The sequence below is a fragment of the Ixodes scapularis genome, unplaced genomic scaffold, assembly GCF_016920785.2.
Source record: "Ixodes scapularis isolate PalLabHiFi unplaced genomic scaffold, ASM1692078v2 PGA_scaffold6__148_contigs__length_123643588, whole genome shotgun sequence".
In the NCBI taxonomy this organism is placed as follows: domain Eukaryota; kingdom Metazoa; phylum Arthropoda; class Arachnida; order Ixodida; family Ixodidae; genus Ixodes; species Ixodes scapularis.
In genome coordinates this window covers 45,387,634-45,401,632 of record NW_024609881.1, presented here as the reverse complement: position 1 = coordinate 45,401,632, position 13,999 = coordinate 45,387,634, and the positions used below count along the sequence as shown (strand labels likewise).

General features: G+C 45.2%; 1 protein-coding gene across 2 annotated transcripts in view; it reads right to left on the bottom strand.

Moving 5' to 3' along the window:
* LOC8026133 (neuronal-specific septin-3) overlaps positions 1–12,789 on the bottom strand; it is a 38,937-nt gene extending 26,148 nt beyond the window's left edge. Inside the window, exons 1-3 of one of the 2 annotated variants that reach the window (XM_029980806.4) lie at positions 12,665–12,789; positions 10,958–10,991; positions 543–710 (exon numbers count right to left, since the gene is read on the bottom strand). In XM_029980806.4, coding sequence (XP_029836666.2) covers positions 543–710; positions 10,958–10,991; positions 12,665–12,676 — 214 coding nt within the window. In that variant the 5' untranslated portion in view covers positions 12,677–12,789. Of the gene's footprint in view, positions 1–542; positions 711–7,370; positions 7,681–10,957; positions 10,992–12,664 lie in introns of those variants that run through there. The other variant, XM_029980807.4, reaches the window with a different exon arrangement.
* Between the last annotated feature and the right edge of the window lie 1,210 nt (positions 12,790–13,999).

Below are 13,999 nucleotides of genomic sequence, written 5' to 3'. Positions count from 1 at the left end.
TAAGTAAACTTTCATGTTTTGACTAAAAGTCGGTAACGGGTGGCGCTCTTATCGTATCTAGTTTGGTCTCGGTGGACGCGAGCAGTCCGGGTTTCAAAGGTGAGTTTCCCAACTGAGTGTTTTAGTAACGTTGGGTAAAACGGAGCCTAGGAACAGGAGACCTTAGGGATCTCATGCCCCAACCGATGGCGGGCGTGGCGAGGGTAGAACAATTGCAGGCTGCGTTTAAGAAGAAAAAGGGACGAAGAAGTGGAAAGTTAGGTAGAGTCATTGAACCAACGTCACTAGTTGCGCCAATTTCTGGATATTTAATTTCTGCTTCAACCAAGACTTTTTTTTTTAACAATTAGTTTTTTTTTTTATTAGACTTTTTCATCGATAATCACAGACCGATGTTTGAAAAGTAAATAAACACACACAAAAAAAACAAAGAAACGTCGATTGTCTTTGTAAACAAACACCTCAATATTTGACAACAAAATATATATCTCTGTTCAAAAAAAGAAAAAAGCAACACATAAACGAAAAGTGCTTTGACGTACCGTCCGGTGCTGACCTCTCCCCAGCCCTGCCGAGCAGCGGCTCGCTGTTGGTGGGCTGTTGTTGTCCGGGCTCGTCGGCCAACAACTTTCGGGCAGCCGCCAACGCTGTCCGGGGTCCCAGGCGCCCGCTGTTGTCCGCGTCCGCCGCCCGGAAGCCGGCCCGAAGCGCTGAGGAACGACCCCGGATGAAGACACGAAACGGGGCAGGAGAGCTCTCAGTTTCGCAATCTCCACAGAGGGCATATTCGTGATTGCGTTTCTCCTGTTTTCTGAGGCAACCGCGAGAAGAACGCTAACGGCGTGACCCTGCTAACCTGTTTTCTAGTTGTTGTTTGTTCTAGTTTGCACGGGAACTTACGCAGACGCTGTGAATTTGAGCGAGATGCAGCGTCTGCGCTTGCGCAGTGCCTACCACCGACAGTGGCGCCACCGCAGTCGCGTGACGCCAGAGAGTTTAGTTGGGACTATTGTAGAATTGAGACGAAATTGTCAGGTTCTTTATTCTGGCCCTGCTCTCGTATAGGTTCTCGCACACTCTATTGGTTCCCTGAACTATGTTTTGACGGAATGCTGGAGCTCTGAACGTTCTCGGACACTCTATTGGTTCCCTGAACTATGTTTTAAAGCGCTCTCGATCGTTGGACAGTTGTGTTGGGTATGCTTCCTTTCTCCTGACTGGAGACTATGCAAATAAATAAAGAACTACCTAAAGCGAAACATTTTTTTAAAACTTAATTGAAGAAGCAACGCTGCGCTAATTTGTACGACGTGCTCTTTGTATCCGGAATTTCGGAACCTCCATCGGGCCTTCACTGCGGATAACGTATATAGGTACAAAGGGAACTGTTGGCGGCGGCGAAAAAGTGTGAATGAGCGCATCTCCAGTTTCGCTAGAGTTTCCCACCGGACAAATTGCTAGTTACAAAAAGAAAAAGAAAAAAAAAAGCGTCAATCTAGGTCACTGCGACGGATGCTCAAAGAACAATTAATGCCAACTGTCGGGATGCATCCGGCCTTGCAACAACCCGCTAGCAGTCGTAAGAAAAAATAATAACAATAAATAAGTAAAAAATATAAGGCGCAATTAACTTTTTTTCTTGTTGCGTGTTTCTCGTCTGCTGCAGCGTCTGTTATCGTCTACTTTAGGGAACCGTTTTTCACAGTAGCGAGTTTTAGTAGACCGTGTTTCCCCCTCCGCTAAGCCCCTCCGCTGCCCGGAACTCTACAGCCAAGGCTATCGGCGCGCAGGCGCAGTGGCGGTTTCTTCGTAGCGAAGGGCTAGCGGAGGGGGAAACACGGTTTACTAAAACTTGTCTGTTACCGTCCGCTACGAGGTGTGTTGTCGTCTGCTACAGTGTCCGTATCGTCTGCTGCAGCGTCTCACCATCTGCTACAGCGGCTGTTGTCGCCTTTTACAGCGTTTACGTTTGCTACAGCCTCTGTTGTCGTCTTCTACAGTGTTTGTTTGCATCTCTCCAGCGTCTGCTACAGCATCTGTAGTCGTCTATGACAGGCTACAGCGTCTGCTACAGTACTTGCTACCGTCTGCTAACTGGGTTAGGCAGCATTGTACCTTTCGCCGATCGCATCAACCATCCACTCTCAAGTAGTAGGAAGGCCGCTATCGGGAAATGTACGGGCTCTGACGCGTTGATTAGTTATTCATGATGCGATTTGGAAAGCGACCTTGCAACGATTGCGCGCGATGCACGGACAACACGGAACCCGATGTCGGTTTTCCGCTCAACGATAAGAAGAATGCATTGCACAGGAGGCGTCGGCCTCAATAGCTACGCACGATTGCAAGCAGGACATCTAGCCGCCGCCACGTTTCTTGTGGTGCGAGCTAGCACGTTCAATTGCAAGCCTACCAAGGCTACCTCCAGGTGCAACGTGCAAGGTGCACGTGTTTGAGCGCACGGGAACAGGTCGTGCACAAACATACAAAAAAGGCCTGATTTCTTTTTTTTTTTTTCACTACAAAAATAAGTTACAGCTTTTCCCCTAAAACGTAGGGATTTTTTTTTTTTGTTGTTGTTTTTTACAGCTAAAAAATGATTGACACATCGAAGAACGCTTATATACTCTATTTCACCTTATGATGTACCGCGGGAAAGGCTATACAAGCGCGAGCTCTTGCTCTAGGGCACGTCTCGGCGGCACAAGCTCTCGTGCACTAAGGACAGTTGCCAACGCTAGGAGCACGCGCTTCTAGCCTTCGCTGCGGTACAACATAAGGTGAAACGGAGCATAGTCAATGAAAGGTTAGGAATAAAGTGGAAGCTCCTCCCACCTCTTGCCACTTTTGCCGAGCGAATGCTGGAGAGGGTGTAGTCTCCTCTCCAGTGTTCGCTCTGCTAAAGTAGAAATAGTAGGAAGGAGCTTCCACTTCACCAAATACTTTACTAGTATTTGACTTTACTCTAAGCCTGTCACCGACTTCAACATCCGCCCAAATGTCCGGACGAGATGCCAAAGTTCTAGAACTAAGGGCTCATTCACACTGGAAGCGGATCCGCGTTCGCAAAGCGAACGCGGTTGTATAAGGATTCAGTACAATTGCACGCGCACACGATGACATCAAATGCGCGTGCAATTGCACTGGATCTTTATACAACCGCTTTCGCAACCGCTTCGCGAACGCGGATCCGCTTCCAGTGTGAATGGGGGGTCAAAGCTGAGAGCAAGTCGTCTGCTTCTTGCTCAGGAGTTGTGGGGACGTCAGAAAGACGCCGAGTTCAAATCGGCTTTGATTGAAAGGATGGTGGGTACTACTAGGCAGACCTCAATGCTACGTTCATATCTCAAGGTCTCAATCAGTCAATAAGAGTTTGGCGTCCTGAGATCATCGCACCCCCTGTGCAAGAAGCAGACGAACTTGTGCTGCGCCATCTCCATTACATCTCCATGCATTCCTGGGTTTTGTCGGCCGCCATTTCCTCATAACATTTCCAAAAAACGCTTGTAACTTTTAAATCGTAAAACGACAAGCCCTGAAACTTTGGCATCTGATGCAGACCGAGCACTATATACATTTGGGCAGAAATTGGGTGTTCGACGATGCGTAATTTATTTTTGCGGTAAAAATTGTTGCGGCAATGATGACGATCATGATGAAGACGAAATGGGTGTTGTCCCTAAACCTAAAGCCCCTCGATGTGTTTGCGTTTGTCTTGCAAGTAACGTCAAATGCGCGAGTGCACGAGGCCCATGTCTCGAGCTGCCCTTGGAAGCAAATGGCGGCGCAGCACTGAAATGAGCGGGTCTTGGAAGCGAATGGCGGCGGAGCACCCGCTCATGGCACGTGTCTCGCGCGCTTCCACAACAATGGTTGGCGGTAGTTGTAAAAAACGCTTTTATCAAGGGGCTTTACCTAAACCTCCTCACGATTTATTTTTTTTCTCCGGCAGAAGTTAAAAAAGAAAAGTGTCACTTTTGTGGAGCGCGGTTAGGGAAGACACTGCTCGCGCGCCCGACAAGTAATTTCGAATAAAACAAAGAAGAAGAAAAAAACAGGCAGAAGGTATTCACAGTTACGCATGTTTGGAACGCCAGCTTTGCTCCAGAATGGAGTACGGTGTCCAAGTGAGCGGTGACGCGAAACTCGTACCAATCAGCGCGCCGAATTCGGTCAATGTCTTTGACGTCACGCGTCTTGGGTAACCGAGGCATTGCGTCGCCATGCTTCGCGGAGACCTTACGCAACAATAGATGTCGGTGTTGAAACACTCTTGCAAAAAAAGTTTCGAACTCTCCCTTTTTTCTTTTTTTTTTTTTCAGATTGGCGTTTTTACGCGTTGTCTTGCGAAGAAAAACAAAGCTCTCGGCAAAATGACAAAAAAAAAAAGAAAACAAAAAAACTGTCTTCGGGATCGCAAAATGAAGGACGTCTGCGTTAGAGGGAGAAAAACAAGTTCAAACTATACTTCGTTTCAGCTTCGGTCCAGACGCAGCCGATGCTACAAACGCGAGCATGTGGCCCAGAACAGTGCTTGCACTGCACGAGCGCGCGTGCTTGGCAGGGATGCTGAAAGCCCGGAGCTCGCGCTTGTAGCTTTGGCTGCGTCTGGACCGAAGCTGAAACGAAGTATATCATTCGATGATACGTTTCTGCAAACTCTCGCTCGAATTCCCCGAGAAATGCTCTGTGCTACCAGATCCTCGCGCTCCAAATCGGCGACCGGGCGCTCTATGGCTCCGTTATCGAGCTGCCAGGCTTTGTGAGTATAGAGGAGGCTATATGAAACAGCACAATCGTTATTCGACATGTTGGCAGACAGGTTTTGTGTGACCAGTGGGACAGGGACCGTCATACAAGAAAGAAACGCCAAACCATACCTCTACAGAATGTAATAAAATGCTCCGTCTGCCCATATTTTGTTAGCACATTCTGCTGCCCGCATACAAATTATGCTGCGCTGTGTGTGGGCTAGAATCGCGGGACCAGCCCACTTTATGTATCGACTCTTCGGACGCAGTGTTTACTTATCGTAGTACCTTATTATGAGTAAACTCCAAAGACTGTTTTGAAGTGAACTTTGTAAAAGCCGAAGGCAGACACGGATGGCCGATTATTTGTCCTCCAGAAAGAAGAAACCGTCTCGGTTGAGCACGCTCAAATAACATCGCCGGAGCCATATTTTATCTCGGAAGTACTTTCCAAGTTGTGACACTAACCGAACTGCCGCAATTCAATCGGTTCGTGCTCGAAACTTGAAAGGGGCCGCGCTGGTGCGATTTTAACCGAACTTGACCTTCAAAACGCCACACTAGCGACCTGCCTTGTATTTGGTTCCTGCGTGAAAGAGACTCCTTGATCGCGTGTGACTTTAACTGGGAGATGTCGTGATGATAGCCGGAACGATTTGCTCGCTTGCGTTAGGTCCAGTTTGAATAAAATAAACGTCTCTTTATAGTAACAACAAAAAAAAAATGAGATTGGGAACAAAACTTGGACGACACAACGCCGTTTCAAAACTCAGTTGAGTTTTGAGAGCAGGGTTTTGAGACGGTGTTGTGCTGTCCAATTTTTGTCACTAGGCTCAATTTTTTTTTTTTTTTTTATTATGATTCTTAACTAGCTTCCTGTGCAGTAACCTTTATTTCAGTGTCTCTTGCTGAGCGTATTATTGTTATTAACTTCGCCGCCGCAGACTGCTGCAAATCTTTGCCGGGAAATTGCATCTCTCGCAACTCGCGTTGTTTGAACTATAGATTTTTTTTTTTTCTTTCATACGCGTCGTTTCCTTGTAACGTATCTCTCGTCACTTCCCGGAAGTGGCGTGTGATATCTGTAAGGGTTACTGTATTGTCGTCGTCTGCTTCTCGTTTTCAATTGTGCGTTCCTGTACACTTCTCGTTATATGACACTTTCGACATTTTTTGTTTTCTTTTTAAACCAAGTAGGGTGTTGAACCTATCGACAACGAAATTAAAGTAAGATGAAAACCGTCCGAAGGCACCCATAACAACAAAATCGTTTCAGACTTTGCAGTCTTGACATCTTTCGATCTAAAATGTAGGATTCCGCTTAACTTTGATTTATATGCGCTATATTGAAAGAAACTGAACAAATGATTTCGTCTGTGTTCTTATCACACACACAAAAAAAGAAAGACTTCACGGGTTGCAGAAACTGGCATTAATCACACATATTATAAGAGAAAAAATAATCTGACTTATGAAATACAATTGGAATTTGTATGGCGGTTATGCGCACGTATTTCCAAAACGGAGACTATGAATAGGCCGTACACTTCCCGGTTTTACCCGAAAAACATCCGTCGGTGTCAACAACACAAAATTGGTAAAAACCAGGAACACCAATTTGTTGAAATTTTGTCTCCAACTAGGACTGTTTTTCTCGAAACACTCCCCTCTTAGACTAGAATTCTTAGTTTTTAATTATATTGCTTTTTCTTTTTTCAGAGATAGTTATTGTATTTTAGTATCCGTTCGAAGCAGATCACCGAAATGTATGCAATCTTAAAAATAAATAAATACCGAAAACCACACGGCGATTTTCCTTATAAATAAGAACCGGATAATGTACGGCAGAGCTGTAAACCGTATTACCCCAACTTTTTTTTTTTTTTTCTTTTAAAGAACGTAACGGTATTTTGACGACCGGCTCTTCCTTTAGTCGCGGGTCACCCGTTTTCACGTGCCGGATATTTTAGGACGTCCCCGAAAAAACGAGACGGCCCGACACTCGGATTAAAACAAATGCCAAGACAAAAGAGCGACGCCGCCACCCCGAGGAGGGGGAGATCCTAACGCTGACGTCATGTTAGGAAGCCGCGATGACGAATTGCGGTTCTGACACCGGTCGCTCCCTCCCTTCACACAAAGCAGACGCTGCCGCCCGATTCCATTCACACAGAAACGCGTCGCCGCCGACTCTGTAGCTTCCAGCGCGCTAGCAAAACAGACGCGTTGTCGTCGTCTGCTAACAGGGACTGCGTCGCCGCCACTCTAGCTTCCAGCCCGTTAGTAAACCAGACGCGATGTCGTCGTCTGCTAACAGAAAAGCGTCGACGCCACTCTGTAGCCTCCAGCGCATTACTGCAGTGGCTTGTGGCGCTAGTAGAAGAGATGCGTTGTCGTCGTCTGCTAAGAGACGACGCGAAAATCTGTCGTTTATGCTCAAATTCCGCTAAAAAACAAACAAACAAAAAACGCGTTTTTTTTTTTTGTTTTTTTTTTTAATTTGCAGTGGGTTTTGTTTTTATAGTGTCGATGATGATGGCGACTATACGCGGAGCTTTGAGCTGATGCCACGGAGGAACGAACTGGATTTCTTTGACAGAAAGATGTGAGGTCGCTTACCGAATTGATCGGTGGACGCTTTGAAGTGATCCTCGCCGTTCGAGTGGATTGGCTGGATGGTGGCGTTGGAGTGACTAATGCAGTCGGTATCTCGAACTGGTTATCGAAGAGGTCGATGTTTGCTGCTGAGATTATGCCGGGGCGTGCAGCGTTCTGGATAGTCCGGTTCGAGATCGCGCAGCAGACTACGGACAAACGTGCGTACGGGGACGCAAGACTCCGATGGGAAGTGTTGCGGCGATGGCAGAAAGGAGAATGCGACGTCGAGAGCGAAACAAAATAACCGGCGAGGGGTGTGGAGAGAAGGTCACCGCGATTGAAGAGCGTAGCTTTTTGCCGCTGCTGGTTTGTTTTGGAGTGGTTCGCGGTGTTGCCGCGCGGTGCGGGTTTGGCGCTGCCTACCGCCCGCCTCTTTAAATAAAATAACGGATGGATAAGGTGAGGGTGTTGATAACTTGCGCCATCTAACGTTTGAGTTTGTAAACTAAAGTATTGATTTTTTGCATATCTAGACCAGCTTTAAAAAACTTTCAAATCTTATATGGCGCACCTGAAATCCGGCAAAAATATATAATTTTATATTTCTTTAAGTTGAAACTTCGTTTTGCTTTACTTTATGCGTGCATCAGGATAAATGGAGAAAGGCCTGAGAAAGGCAAACAATTAAATTAATAAAAGTGGACTGCGGCTTGCGCTAGCTACCGATTATTTCTCATATCGAAGGTTAAACATTAAGATTCAGTTTTTTGATAGCAACACTTGTAAATATTATTATTTGTGTGGTGGAAGAGCCTCTTCGTAATCAATGAATTGCTCGCATCATCTGCCCAGAGGATAAAGAATAAGACGGAAATATTTACTTGACTGTGTCGTTGAAACGTTTTATTTAAATAAAAATTAAATGAGCCGCAGTCTCGCATGACTGTAGTTCAGGGCCGTACCCAGAAAAAAATTTCGGGGGGGGGGGGGTTTCGGGGACAACGGCGGCCATTTTGAAAGTGTCTATTGTCTTATTTTCGCCTATGAATCTGTGTATTCCGGTCCCGGTTTGGTACCCGGTAGCCGACCGGCGCCACTGCGCGTGCGCAGAGGTGGAGATTAAAATCGGCTGGCTGCCAGTGCACCGACCAGGGCCGTACACAGAAAAAAATGTCGGGGGGGGGGGTGGGGGGGGGGGGGGGGGTCAGAACCCCCTATACCCCCCTGGTTACGGCCCTGCTGTAGTCATTGAGACCTCTGAGACGGTACTTGATCGCTTAACTATAAGCTAAGCTGTGCCTGAGCTGTGTTGAATAGCGGCGCCATCTAACAGCAGTTATATGCACTAATAGTGCGGCCGTGTACACTGGTTTCGCTTTCGATAGGTGAGCCGCGCGAGCGAAACTTCTCTGAACTTCGATATTCATTCGTCTAACAAATTGAAACGACTTGAGATCAGTAATCCGTACTCCAGTTGAAGAAGCTCCATGTGCGAAAAGGATCGCACTCAGATGAGGTTGAGATGTAACGATAATTTTAGGCACCAGGCTTATTCGTACGGACAGGACGTCCATTGAACATCACCTCAAGAATTGTAGTAAAAAAAGTCCGTGTCCACGCGGAGCATTACTAATTTCCCCCTTTATGTTGATAATGAAGACATATGTAGGTGAATTTCAGGTAGAATATACGTTATCGTATCGAAACGTACGCGTTCCAAGCAGCAAAAACATCGCTTTTTCCTCCGACAAAAACAAATCTCGCAAGAACTACTTCGCGCCGCGTGTAATAATGCGTAAAAGTTTACTTTTTTTTTTCTTTTTTTTTATGAGGTGAAGACGGGTATGTGTATGCGAGCATTCGGCGAGCATGCAAGATTTCTCGGACGAGGGTTCCCACCATAACCACGCGGTAGGTAGCACTTTGCCCGCGACGGTGACCTTTCGCCGGCGACAACCGAGGAAAAAAGCAAACGTGTAAAAAAAAAAAAAAAAAAAAAAAAAAAAACATTATTGCGCTTTTTCACGTTGGAAAGCAGCACTGACTGTCCCAGCGACACCCCGGAGATTTTCTAGACGAGGAACGTTGTACTTTCTTCTGCTTTCTGTAAGCTCACCGTCTTGCCATCTCTTTCATTTGCATATACGACTACTTTGGGCCCACACCTGATGGCATAAGAAGGTTTAAACCACCACGACACCACAGTACTGGCAGTATGTAATAGAAGGGGAGCAAGCACAACGCGTCGCCGCACAATTTACTCGTCTCAGCAGGGACAGTTTCCAACGTTGCTAGATTTTTGCCAGCAACTGCGCAGCAACGCAGGCTCAACTTTGGGATAACAGCCACGTGCCCTGGCAGTCCGCAGGGCCAAACCTAAAAATGCTGAATCATGTTGCGGTACGTATAAAAAGCATCTAAACTTCCGCGCGCAAAAAAAAAAAAAAAAAAAAAAAAAGTAATCTTGAATTAGCCTTTCCTTCCTTGGGCAGAAAAATAATTCGTAACATATATGTATACAATAAAACCAAAAAAAATAAGAAGAAAAAAGTCGTCTTCATTTTATTTACGTAAGCGTCATGGTAACACGCAGCTCTCGGAGGCGTGTTCCCATCATCATAGTGATTGATGACTCCTTTCCACGTAAAGAGCACTATCTGTTTCATTATTTTTACTTAATCAGGCCCCGTATGGTATACATATATAGGCCTCCGTAGCATGCGATTCGTCAGCAGTAACGCGCGCTTACACGTATCATAAACATACGTGCACAAACATTTACGCACGCTCATCGCATCCCGTCGAAACACAACGTCACCCCCCCCCCCCCCCCCCCCCCCTCCCCCAATGACTTCCTTGCACGCATAGTAAACCTTTTCTTGTACTTCCATTTTTATTTTCGATTCTTGTTTTATAACATTCGCGATCAGTCTGTGATGTGTCTAGAGGTTGACGCCACGCCCCCTAATGCTCCCAAGTTTTTTTTCTTTTGCTTTTCTTTTACTTTTTTCTTTTCAAACATGTATGACGAGATACGTAGCGATACACCAGCTTAAATAGCGCTGCTTTCTTTTTATTTCTTTTTTATTTGCGTTGTGTCGACCTCGATTGGAGCGACGCATTTCAGCTTTGTTATTTATCCATCGTACTTCCATTTAGCAATAGCTAACGGTTTAGTTTAGGCATATCTCCCACCACTTTGATGGGGGTATTCGACCCCAATTTTCACCGCGTTTCGAGGGAGCAATGAGGTCATTGAATTATTGAAAATCACCTCTAACATCCACAAAGAATAAAGATAGACGCTTTCGTGCTTGCTTGTTCCGGACGTTTAGATACGTACCAAGACGCTTGTTTTCAATGTTAACTCTCTAGTCTAAAGTGTGTTTTTTTAAGCTTGAGCTGTAGCCTAGACCGTCAGGCGTCTAAGTTATTCTGCTTTCAATCACTCGTATCGGGCCGACCACAGTAGATAGAAAAAAACACACAAAAAAACGTCGCTTGTAGCGGAGAAAAAAAAAAAAGTAAAAGTGTTACGCTTTTTTGAGTAAGAACTAAACACCGAAAACCAAAATGACCTCGATAGCAGACGATAGAGGCCTACTCACCGTCTATAACGTGTTCGGGCACCCAAGCAAAATCCTGAAACAAAAATCAGACAAAAGAGGAAGTCAATGTAAGGTTTTTCTGTGGGTGGCAAACTCTGTAGAACCTTGGATTCGTCGGCACGCGCAAGTCGCTAAAGAGAACCTCCACAATGGAAGAGAGGGATGGGGCCAAAATCGGGGTTTGTGGGGAGAGTTGGGGCGTTATGTAAATAAACACGCGGGGGCCCACCCTTGCGGAACAGATTTGGTTGGAGCAACGTAGGAATTTACGTAACTCGACCCCCCACCCCCTCAAAAAAGAAAAAAGAACGAAGTAGAGAAGATAAATACAAAAATGTGTAAAAGTGTCCTGCGGAAGTTTTGCATGTAGCACTCGATGTGCCTTCTCTCTTGCTAGCCGACAATCATACAAATCTGGATATAAAATAAAACGACGATATAAAAAAGTCAATGTACGTGTAACTGTCGACATAACTCAATGTCAAGATAAAAATGCGAAGAATGAGAAAATGCGAAGAGAAGTGGTTTGCGAGGACAACGTCCTCCCAAATATTTTTTTTTTTTTTTTTTTTTCCGGGCAGGTTATTTATTCGGTAACGTTTGACAAAAAGAAATGTCAAGCCTCTGCTGAAACCTGCAAACATCAAACGGATGCGAAGAATAAAAAAGAAGGCAGATTACAATATCAATGAGCCGCGTCCTTCTTTGAAGCGGTCGGCGCAAGACGCTTGACCGTGCGTGCATGTATGAATAGAATTTAGCAGACGACGCATGTCTTTCGACTGTCGTCTGCTCACAATTCGCATGAGCAGACGAGATTCAAAAACAAAAGTAAACAACGTATTTTTTTTTTCTTGTGGCTGCCTTTTAACAGAAATGGGGACAATTTTTTTTTTTTTTTTTCATAACTTGCGTTTGTTGTTTTGCTTTCAATGAAATGCGATAGTAAGGTGTCAAAAACGCAATTTCGCCTCCTACACGCCCGTGTCTCCTGGTGAAATCTAGAACGCATGAAAGTAAGGAGAACACTCTAACTTGATAAAAAAAAACTCATCTGCTAACTTTTTTTTTTTCTTTTTGTTTCAGTACAAACATGACGAAGGCTGTGAAGAGTGTCAGGTTAGTCTGTGTACACTGTAGGCATTTTTGAGGTGCCAACTAGCAAACAACACAATACGCAAAACTATAGAAAAGCAAACCAGCAAGAGAAAGCAGGACAAACCCCTCCCACAAAGCCATCTTCTCGCCATTATTGGCGTTTTCCTCCTTTCCAGCGCTCACTCCGCTAATGTGGAAAGATTGTAGGGTTTCGTGGTAGGAGATCTTCGTACTATTCTTAACCTGCAACAAACTAATTACTAGTACTAGTATTCCAGGGAAACATTGCACCTCAAAACGCTACTGTTATCAGCTCGGGCTTTGTGAAAATGTAAGTATATATAATGCACCTATCTTTTCTTTTTTTTTTTTTTTTTTTTTTTTTTTTTTTAACGAGCGAGATTACTATGCAGAACCTAGGAATATATTACGCACTTTTTATTTTATTTTATATTATGGAAGTTTCTATTGTCCTGTTTATGTCCACAGTCTCTGTAGTTTGTGCAACGCGTTATTGGTTGAAATTATGAAATAAATCTAAAAACAATAACTTCCAATAGAGAGGGATAGGGAGAGATGGAAAGATTAGACTGACAACATTGTACTCACGCACGAATCCATTCTTTCCCGCCAGTCTGCATTGAAAAGGGAGTAATCCCAGGGCACGACCGCCTCCAATCACCCGACTTGCCACGAAACGCGACGTACGCCCATCCTCAAGAATCGCAGGCCTCCGAATGTCACATCCCCTCTTTCTCCAAATACGCGACGCCCGAAGCCCATGTTGCAGTCTCCAGATGGCGCCACCGTCCAATCTACTACGTAGTGTGTCTTGATTTGAGAGTGGCTCCAACTGCTCAACGTAGGCACGTGCCTTATGGGCCGCGTTCGCAACGCAAGCTGGAGAGGAGGTGACAAAAGCATCAGCGTCTTCAAGGCTTCAAGCATTGCGTTGCCTCTGCACTCGCCATCCTCCTCGCCACGTCGCAACGCACGCATGCGCATAAGCACACTATTTGCACAGGGCGTCTGCTTAAACGCTCCATTTTTTTCCGTTTTTTCTTACTTTTAGGTTCTCTACTTCTCCGTCTCTAAGGTTTTCTTTTATTCTGCCTTTTTTATTTTGCGTTTTCATTTGTCATTTACCGCTTCCGGCGTCGACTTTTTGGATCCTCTCTCCCAAGGCACCGTAGTTCCTGCTTATCAGACCGGGAATTTCGCGGTTTATTGTGAAATGCCAGCAGAAGTTCCCTGCCCCTGAGCGCGGCTTCGTTAGCAGACGACGTTTTCTTTCCTCGGATAATTTTGCTTTTTATTTCTCCGTTCCGATCCAGTGGGACAGGTTTGCGCGCCTGCCATTCGCAGCAGGGTGGCAACGCCAAAAGCTTCGTTTCCTTTATAGAGTTTACCTTTCGTTTTCTTTAATCTGGGGCCATTTTTTAGGCGGAAGGGTTGATCCCCTCATCAGGAATGCAGGCCGCTGCCTCTCCGTCGTCTGCTTTTTTTCTCTTCTATTTGTCTTCGCGGTTGAAAGAAAAATGTAGCACAAAAACGGTATTTAAAGACATTATATGCTAGGTTTATTTATTGTTCGTACTTGCAGCCTGCGTTAGTCTGTAAGAGGTACAACAAGCTAACGGAGAGCGAGTCGTCTGCTTCCTGCGCAGGAGTTGCGGGGCCGAGCTTTGATTGGCTTTGATTGAAAGGACAGTGGGTAGACCGATGCTAGATGCTTTAAAATCTACCCAGCTGTTTTTTTTTTTTTTTCATTATTTAATGACAGCTCGGCGTTCTGGCATCATCGCAACCCAGATGAACTTGCGCTCCGCAGGACCGAGCATAGCATTTTGCTTGTCTAATTGCTATACTAAACTCTAATGCATCCCACACTGATAAAAAAAAAAAAATAAATTAATAATAAATAAAAACTGTAATTAGTGATTG